The sequence below is a fragment of the Diaphorina citri genome, unplaced genomic scaffold (genome assembly GCF_000475195.1).
Source record: "Diaphorina citri unplaced genomic scaffold, Diaci psyllid genome assembly version 1.1 scaffold1792, whole genome shotgun sequence".
NCBI classification, from domain to species: Eukaryota; Metazoa; Arthropoda; class Insecta; order Hemiptera; family Psyllidae; genus Diaphorina; species Diaphorina citri.
Window position 1 is genome coordinate 28,961 of NW_007379218.1, and position 10,407 is coordinate 39,367.

Consider the following 10,407-nt stretch of genomic DNA (forward strand, 5'->3'; position numbering starts at 1 on the left):
TGGTGTGTTGGGGTTTTTTTTTTTTTTTTTTTTTTTTTTTTTTTTTTTTTTTTACTATGAAATAATTGCTACTTACATTAGTATTGTGTGGTCTGTGTCACAGCATACTTTTTTTTCAATAAATCATTTTTTTATTTATTTTTAAACATATACAATCATTCTCTATTACTGATTTTACTCCTTGTCTAAACTGTAGACATAATTGTCTACAATTGTGGCGGCAACAACTCATCAGATGGGTGAGAAGAGACACACTTCTCTATCAGGTGATGGGTCAACATGAGAACACCCGAAAGTAAGTAATGCATGGAACTACAATAAAAATAAGTAGGTACTTACAAATACAAATTTTTGACAACCCTAAGAATCAAACCTAGGATCTTCTGCATAGGTAGCAAGCAAATGTATAACCACCAGACTAGACTACCTACCTATTTAGTTGGAAAAATAAAATAAAATGACAATACCTTTATTTAATTCTAAACAATTCTTGGCATTCCCTACTTCAAAAAGAACCTGCTTACCCAGTTATGCCAGAAGCTTCCTCACACGTTTTCAGCTTTTGATTCCAAGGAAATGGTTTCCGAGACATAAACCTCATTTTGGATCTCAGTGTCCAATCTAGCGGGACTTGATCAAAACCTTGTGCTAGATCTTGTTTTTTAACAGTCTGCAAATCAAATAGTAAGTTTATATGAATTTTTTTTTCTATTAGGTGCTTTAACAATGTTTTGTGCATGTCGTTTGCACCAAGTTTATATGATTGAACTAGCTGAATTCCGTCGCTTTGCTCCAGAATCCCGCTAGTTCATCCCGAGGCATGGCAACTTGTAGAAAAGGCATGGCCGAACTTGTAGAAAATAATAAAAATACGGTCACGCTGCGCGCTCCCTATTAGCTGCATAGTTATCAAACTAAAAACATAAACGAAACTCAAAATGTTGGTCGAGAGCGGAACATTTCTCTCCCGCAGTCTCTGCACTCTGTGTATTTCTCATGGTGGAGATTTTAGCGATCAAAAATTGATCATATCTCAGGATCGGTTTAGATTTTCGCAAAATCCTTTCTTTGTGCACATCTAGACCACAAAAGGAATATTCTTACTAAATTTCAGCTTTCTAGGTGTTGTGGTTCTCGAGATAGAGCGATCAGTGTGTGAATATGAAATGTGAATGATTGAATGGATCTTGTTTTTATAATATAAGATTAAAAAATAAAAAGAAGAAAAATAGCTTTTTTATTAAGTGGCCAGGTTTCTCCTGGAGGAACTCTTCCACCCAACCACTAATTTTTTTCTTTCACTGTGAGCCCTTCAAATATTTCACCAGGGAGGTCTTGAATGCTCCTAAATTGTCATACCCTACTTATAGGCATTAATTTCTTTTTAATCTTTAATGTTTTTATTATTATTATTATTATTTTTTTTTTTTGCATTTTAAAATCTTGTGTGTATTGTTTTGTCCAAGGGACCTGTGCCCTAAATCACCAAAGTGTGGAAAAGTATTTACCTACAATTCCATATTTCGATATGATTCGTCCAAATTCAAAATTCTGCTTTTCCATTGGCTATTACACTTGTAAGATACTTTTCCATACTTTGGTGATTTAGGGCACAGAAATATTAACATACTTGAAGATGATTCGTTGATCGAAATTAGAATCATATTAAGAAGGTAAGGGCCAGCCTACTTAGCTTAGTTGGTAGTGCGTCTGCCTTGTAAGCGCTAGGCCGCGGGTTCAATTCCCGCCCGGGGCGGATTTTATCCTCCTAAGAAAAATTCCATAATCTAACTACAGATAAGTACATGGTAAGAGTTTTCAATTTACCTACCATACACCTGGGGAGGACTACTTTTGAATTCCCAGGAGGTTCAGATTGTGTGATCCAAGGGCTCACTGAAGGTATGCATTGTTGCAGATAGTTGGTATCCAGATACCTAAGTGACTACCTATCTGGGCAATGGTGGGCTATTGGATTTCCTGACCCATTCAGTTTGGGAGAGGATAGTGTAAGGAAGCATGTAGGTTGTATGCACTCGGAGGATAAAATGTCCATAATTAAATAACCTTGTAGTTATACAGTGCTGTTAATTTGTTAAACTGATTAAAAAAATCTTACCTGTGCAGGATTACTGATTTTTGAGAGAATATTTTCAAACGAGGAAATGTTCTCAATATTATCCGACCTGCTTTTCCCTCCCAGGAGACGAAACAGTGTTCCTCCATCATCATTTGATACTTCCTCTTCTTCTAAATCTGCCCGAGATCTTTTGTTTGAGCTTTGTGCAGTGCCTAAGTTAACAGTGCTTGAGCACATGAGAACACCCGAAAGTAAGTAATGCATGGAACTACAATGGAAATGAGTAGGTAAGTACTTACAAATACAAATTTTTGACAACCCTAAGAATTAAACCTAGGATCTTCTGCATAGGTAGCAAGCAAATGTATAACCACCAGACTAGACTACCTATTTCGTTGGAGAAAGAAAATAAAATGACAATACCTTTATTTAATTCTAAATAATACTTGGCATTCCCTACTTCAAAAAGAACCTGCTTACCCGGTTATGCCAGAAGCTTCCTCACACGTTTTCAGCTTTTGATTCCAAGGGAATGGTTTCCGAGACATAAACCTCATTTTGGATCTCAGTGTCCAATCTAGCGGGACTTGATCAAAACCTTGCGATAGATCTTGTTTTTTAACAGTCTGCAAATCAAATAGTAAGTTTATATGATTTTTTTTTTCTATTAGGTGCTTTAACTTTAACAATGTTTTGTGCATGTTGTTTGCACCAAGTTTATATGATTGAATCAAAAAATAAAAATCTGGTGTGAACATCACACGACTTTCCTCATCCTATTGAATGATGCTTATTTTGGGTGTTCTTGTTCTTATAGCCAAACTTTTACAATATCTCTAACCGTTTAGTTGGTATAGCTGAAAACCACCAAAAACAGTCAAAAACCGCCAACCGCAGCACCTATCTCGACCAAACGTTTTGAGTTGCATCCTTGTCACAATGTCACATATGTGAACTACATATCAAATTTCAAGTCTCTAGCACTCTAGCTCATACCGTTCCCGAGATATTAATAAATTACACCAAAAAGCGGTAAAATACCACCAAGCGTTGCACCGGTCTTAACCAAAAGTTTTGCATCACATCCTTGTCACATTTGAAAGATACATACCAAATTTCAAGTCTCTAGCTCTTACCGTTCTCGAGATATTTTGTTTACACACACAACACACACATGGACCAATGGCCAAAACTTTGGATTTAGGCTCTAGGGACCTCAAAACGTGTTTTGGCACTAAAATCTGACCATCAAATATTTGACCCAATTACATTACTTTCCTTGCTATAGGATAAGGAAAGTAAAAATCTTACCTGTGCAGGATTACTGATTTTTGAGAGAATATTTTCAAACGAGGAAATGTTCTCAATATTATCTGACTTGCTTTTCCCTCCCAGGAGGCGAAACAGTGTTCCTCCGTCATCATTTGATACTTCCTCTTCTTCTAAATCTGCCCGAGATCTTTTGTTTGAGCTTTGTGCAGTGCCTAAGTTAACATTACAGTTCCCCTCAAGATCAAACCTAATAATAATAATTACATTGGTACTTGTGCAGAAGTCACGTCCGTGGAATATTGCTACCCAAGGAACTGGCACAAACAAGCAGTGACCCTGGTTATTATAGGGTTAGGTTAAACACAAGGAGTTTTCACAATTAGTGCAGTGATTAGTGTTATTATAGGGTTAGGTTAAATACAACAAGCAGGGCCCGTCCCTCCGAGAATTTTTTAGCCGTAGTTTATTCGATCATGGTTAAAGAATACCTTTGTACCTACCTAATTTGTTTAATATTCAGTTTATTATCATTCTTGATTTGATTTTTTAATTTTACTTTCAATGTACTTAATGATTTAAAATCAAGACTAGAGCCCATTCTCCCTTTATTCCCAATATAATGTTTAAGTCACCTATCCATTTATTGGCCTTTCTTGGCGTAGCTTAACATAGGTGATGCTAAAACCGGTCTTAAATGATCGACTGAAGTGTTATCTAAAACTTCCTCGCTTTGAGTTCATAGGTCGTCGCGACAAATTTTGAGATCAGAGCTCATTTGTGAGAAAATGTGAAAAAAATCCCCCCAAAAAACAGTTTTTTTGGTTTTTTGGCTTTATGGTTTTCTGGACAAATACAATAGTCCGTCCCCTATACCTTTTATTATTAGTAATAATAAAGGAAGGACGGACTAAAAATGAGCTTTTCTTTTCCACGGATGTGACTTCTGCATACCATTACATGTAACAAGGAACCATATTACCATTACATGTAACAAGCAGCCTTTGTGTCTCAAGTGTTGTGGTTTTGCACTTGTTTAGGTTAAGCTCAGAACATTTTTTTTCTTTCTTTTCATATCTCAGCATAACCTACCCCAGTAGGTACATAACCACAATCTCACAATCAGACACCTTCTTGCCAATACAAATACACACCTGAAGGGGTTAATAGTTTTATCTGTTACATTTCTGCTCGGCAGTTTGGAAGAACTTTGACTCGTAGAGTTCCCCGTTAACCGGGCATTCAACGCCTTCTGTTTGATTTTCAAGCGGTGTAGTTTCATAACATCCCCCGGTGTTTTCCATCCTGTGGGAGTTCCTGGGGTTTTATCGGAACACATTATGAGTAGTCCTTAGCGAAAAAAGATGATTTGATCGTAGTCGAGAACAACACTACCTCTCAATGTTTTCCAATATTGGAAAGGACGAACTTAGACATTACCACAGAGGGGGATGTCTGAGAGTTCTCTTACGGAGGTGAACTTCACTATTTTGATTTGACTTTGTTCGAGCTTGGGAGACGGAACTAACGTTTCAGTATTTTTTTTTTATTATTATTATTATTGTTAAAAAAAAAGACTAAAACAGAGAGAGTGTTTATGTTTAGTTGAAGTTCAACTGTTGAAGGAGAATGATGTATTTTTCTTGTTTCCTTTCCCATAAAAACACCAGTTTTTTTTACATAATTTTAAAAATTCAAATATTCAAATTTCCCGCTTTATCAGTGTAACTTCCTAAAATGCGGAAATTTCCAAAGAAGTAGACGATAGTAGATAAGAGGGAAATGAACCATAGAATGAAGCCAAATTTACTGTGGTCGGTTGACAGGGGCATTTCTCTGTGAGTCGCGGGTTCGATTCCCACCCCGAACGACTTTTTACAGACACAGATAAGGTTCGTTATTATTTTTCTCCAATCCTGTCTTACTTTTCTCTTTGATTTTGAGACGATAACACCTAAGTTGTGGCTACCGTTCCCTCTATAAAACCTTTTATTTTAGCTCTTTTTTATTAGTACTTCCATTTATTTTCTGCCCCCCTATCTAGTATCTAGCTAGGTAAAATTCATCCATTTATTTTTGGCTTTTAAAAAAACTGCTGCATTTTTTTTAAAAAATTCAACCTCCTCTAACGATGGTTTACCTCCTTGAAAATTCCGCTCCCCGAATTTTTTAGGAAAACCTCAAAATTTCCAACATGGCCGCCAATTTTGTGTGATTTGTTTTGTTATCATTTTTTTGTGTGATCCCTTTTGGAATTTTTTGGTCCCTGTTCATCTTTTTTCATGTTTTTTAATTAATAATTAGCTATTAATATTAATTACACTGTTAAATTTAGAATTAAAAGGCATTAAATGAGAAGAAAAGCTATTGTGTCTATGCCAATCTTCATGGGTGATAGTTTGGCAGAAATATGCAAAAGCTGGCAATTAAAAGGCATTAAATGAGAAGAAAAGCTATTGTGTCTATGCCAATCTTCATGGGTGATAGTTTGGCAGAAATATGCAAAAGCTGGGAATTAAAAGGCATTATCATTAAATGAGAAGAAAAACTATTGTGTCTATGCCAATCTTCATGGGTGATAGTTTGGCAGAAATATGCAAAAGCTGGTCTGTGTTTGGGAAATGAAAATGAAGGTATCTTGCTTTTGGGTGTGTTAATAGGATTTTCTTATTAAAAGCTTCCACAATAGACATCCTGAGATCAGTGTTGTGTTTGACCTGTGTACCAGCAGAAAAGTTGAAAGGTAATCTCACTAGTGACTACAAACGTTTGCTAAGTATTGAAAACATATGTATTTACATCGGTAGATAGGTAGGTACTTGATTACTTAAGAATAGAAAATAGGTACCTATCCACTTGGACAGAATATAGCTGTGTTTCCCTTTCAGGGTTGGATAAGGGAATATGTAACTCATAAAGAAAACAGAAAAAACAGTTTTCCTCTTTGGGTGTAATAGCCCAACCATGTCAGATCTGAAACATCCCTTAAAGTTGGGTTAATCATACAAGTCAATTGTTCCCAGGAAGATGGGCCTATGTTAGTAGCAAAAATAACAGGTCCTTTGGTACTTGTGCAGAAGTCATGTCCGTGAGGGAATATGTAACTCATAAAGAAAACAGAAAAAACAGTTTTCCTCTTTGGGTGTAATAGCCCAACCATGTCAGATGCTAGTGGACACATATTTTAAATGGTTATCTGAAACATCCCTTAAAGTTGGGTTAATCTTTTACAAGTCAATATTTAACCATGTCAGATGCTAGTGGACACATATTTTAAATGGTTATCTGAAACATCCCTTAAAGTTGGGTTAATCTTTTACAAGTCAATATTGTTCCCAGGAAGATGGGCCTATGTTAGTAGCAAAAATAACAGGTCCTTTGGTACTTGTGCAGAAGTCATGTCCGTGGAATATTGCTACCAACGGAACTGGCACAAACAAGCAGTGACCAGTGTTATTATAGGGTTAGGTCAAACGCAAGAAGGAGTTTTCACAATTACTTAGAGCAGTGATTAGTGGGTTTATAGGGTTAGGTTAAATACAAAAAGGAGCTCTTCTTTTCCACGGACGTGACTTCTGCTCAATTACTGGTCCTTCTTCCTGGGGGTGATTCTAATCTACAAACCTAGAGTACATTTTGAGGTAGCAGTGACCAGTGTTATTATAAGGTCAGGTTAAGGAACTGGCACAAACAAGCAGTGAGGAGTTTTCACAATTAGAGCAGTGATTAGTGTTATTATAGGGTTAGGTTAAATACAAAAAGGAGCTCTTATTTTCCACGGACGTGACTTCTGCACAATTACCGGTCCTCCTTCCTGGGGGTGATTCTAATCTACAAACATAGAGTACATTTTGAGGTAGCAGTGACCAGTGTTATTATAAGGTCAGGTTAAACACAAAAAGGAGCTGTCTTTTTCATGGTCATGGCTGTGATTCTAATCTACAAACCTAGAGTACATTTTGAGGTAGCAGTGACCAGTGTTATTATAAGGTCAGGTTATGATTCTAATCTACAAACCTATAGTACATTTTGAGGTAGCAGTGACCAGTGTTATAAGGTCAGGTTAAACACAAAAAGGAGCTGTCTTTTTCATGGTCATGGCTTCTGAAGATTTACCCATCTTCATATTTCTGTATACTTACAAGTGACTTGATCTGCCATACTTATCAAACCTCATCCTGCTCCAGCATCTTGATGCCTTTGTAAAAATTTGATTTGTGACAAAAAATACCATGATTTTATTTTGATTTCAGATATCTTCATTTCAACAAAGTTGATGTGAATGTAAAAACTTACTCCCGAAGGTCAAATGTTTACTAGCAGCTCTCTACCCCCAACAAATACCTAACAGAAATACCCAGCTTCATATTTCTGTATACTTACAAATGACTTGATCTGCCATACTTATCAAACCTCATCCTGCTCCAGCATCTTGATGCCTTTGTAAAAATTTGATTTGTGACAAAAATACCATGATTTTATTTTGATTTCAGATATCTTCATTCCAACAAAGTTGATGTGAATGTAAAAACTTACTCCCGAAGGTCAAATGTTTACTAGCGGCTCTCTACCCCCAACAAATACCTAACAGAACTGAAACAAGTCTCATCTACTTAAAACTAACACGTGAACAAAACTTCGTAACAAGCTGAACAAAAAATAACCATGGGGAACTGTTTCAGTCGTGAAAGAACAGTCGTCACTAAAAACCTAACAGAACTGAAACTAAAGTCTCATCTACTTAAAACCAACACGTGAACAAAACTTCGTAACAAGCTGAACAAAAAATAACCATGGGGAACTGTTTCAGTCGTGAAAGAACAGTCGTCACTAAAAAAGACATAACAAATCCGATTAACAATGATCCCAATTTGCCATCAACATCAAACGTAACTTTGCAAAACATCCAACATGACAACAATATGCCAAATAATCAGCGGAATGGACCAATTCCACCTATACCGGACTCGGGAGACAATCTGGCATCTACTGCCACTAGTAATAAGGTGGGTAATTTTTGACAAAATAAATAGGTACTTGTGCAGAAGTCACGTCTGTGGAATATTGCTACCAAAGGAACTGGCACAAACAAGCAGTGACCAGTGTTATTATAGGGTTAGGTTAAATGCAAGAAGGAGTTTTCACAATTAGAGCAGTGATTAGTGTTACTATAGAGTTAGGTTTAATACAAAAAGGAGCTTTTCTTTTCGACAGACATGACTTCTGCATAATTACCAATAAATAAACCCACAAGCATGAAGTAATCAATTACAAATCAGTAAATGATTTCTTTCAAATAAGAGACATGACTTCTGCATAATTACCAATAAATAAACCCACAAGCATGAAGTAATCAATTACAAATCAGTAAATGATTTCTTTCAAATAAATTGCTCTCAAGGGCAAGGTAAATGCAAGGGACAGTAAGGCAAAGAGGGGGAGGAAAGCCACTCACCGGATGTTTCTCTTCACACTTACTTGGGGGCTGGCATTGTCCTTTTTTCTTCCTTTGCGGTGACAATTGGATTGAGTGTGGACTGTATGGCATGGGTATGTGTGTGTGACTGTGTGCGTTTGTGTAGTGGCACTTAGGAACCAAGGAGCAGAGAGAGAGGCCTATGCTTTGATCAAATATTAGCAAGTAACATGTTTTGTGCCTCTCTGGACAAAGTTTACCATGTGGTGTTGATGTACCAACCCGGTATTGCGTAAACAGTAAACATACACCTGCTTTGGTGGTGCAGTGGTCAAAAACTGGTAAACACCTGGTAAACAGGAGGGCATGGGTTCAATCCCAGCCATGGCATGGAATTTAATTATCATTTAGTTGAGAATTTGACCACATAATAATGAAGCTCCTAAAGGTTAGGTGGTAGAGAATGCCTCTTGTGTTATCAGTAATCACCTATTATTAACCAATTGGAATATATCACTCAAGAGTCTATTATTACAAATTTAATGGAGTGTGCCTGAGGGCCGTAATGTATTCCAATCCACTCAAACCCAACTATCAATCAATCAATTTTTATTTGCACAAATATACAATTGTATGTGGTAGACTACGTACTAAACTAAAACTAAATCTGAATGACTATGACGAAAAAAATGACATGACAAATGACAAAAAAAAAAACTAAAACTAAAAGAAACTATGAATCATAAAAAAGCTAATCATTGACTGTTCCCATTCATTGGATTTCTATACCTATACCTAGTTATTGGTCATTTTAGACATGTCTTTAATTTTTTTTCTATGACATATTTGTTGTCCTCTATCACTATGATTCATGGACAGACGAAGACCTAAGCTTGCACAAGGGAGAACATCTCGGTTATCTAGTTTCAATTTCATTCTATAAATCTTATTTAAGCTTGGCGAAAGATTGTAAAGATTAAATAAGGGTATAAATTCATCAAGACATTCCCATTTAAAATTATTTATTTGTGCCGTCGATTATGTTGGTATATAATCGACGGCCATCGTTTGACGAGGTGAATCCATGTTGACGAGACTGTGTGGATGGTTTCAGTCGACATGGATCGACCGTACTCGTAGACACAGCGGAGGTTTTATAGTCCCAGACCTATAGTTATTGGTCATTTTAGGCATGTCTTTAATTTTTTTTCCATGACATATTTGTTGTCCTCTATCACTATGATTCATGGACAGACGAAGACCTAAGCTTGCACAAGGGAGAACATCTCGAAATCCTCACTGACTCAGATTTTTTTTTTCTTTTTTATCTAGGTATCTTTCCCTCTTACTGATTAGTCTGATTATGGTGGTTGTGGCATTTTTATGTGGCATAATGGAAGAGCTCCTTTGGGAGAACCCTGCCACTATGGGAGGACTCTACCACTACCTATCTTTACCTGTTGTATCTTTTTTCATTGTCATTCCCTACTACCACTAATAATTCACATCTACCCTCTTTTTTTTCTAGTTAAGCAAGGTCTTTTTACTGAACTGTTACTTGTAAGTATGTATTCTTTAACCCATCAAATATACGAGACCTTGTTTAGACTGCTGGGGTAAAGGGACTTTTCAGTCCTATTCG

General features: G+C 36.5%; 1 protein-coding gene across 1 annotated transcript in view; it reads right to left on the reverse strand.

The window, feature by feature from the left end:
* The window catches only part of LOC103517273 (protein downstream neighbor of son homolog), a gene marked incomplete at its 3' end in the record, with an annotated part of 21,062 nt that extends 16,080 nt beyond the window's left edge, over positions 1–4,982 (reverse strand). The window contains exons 1-4 of the mRNA XM_017447396.2: positions 4,504–4,982; positions 4,409–4,412; positions 2,120–2,314; positions 525–670 (exon numbers count right to left, since the gene is read on the reverse strand). Coding sequence (XP_017302885.1) covers positions 525–670; positions 2,120–2,314; positions 4,409–4,412; positions 4,504–4,688 — 530 coding nt within the window. The remainder of the gene's footprint in view (positions 1–524; positions 671–2,119; positions 2,315–4,408; positions 4,413–4,503) is intronic.
* Positions 4,983–10,407: the final 5,425 nt, after the last annotated feature.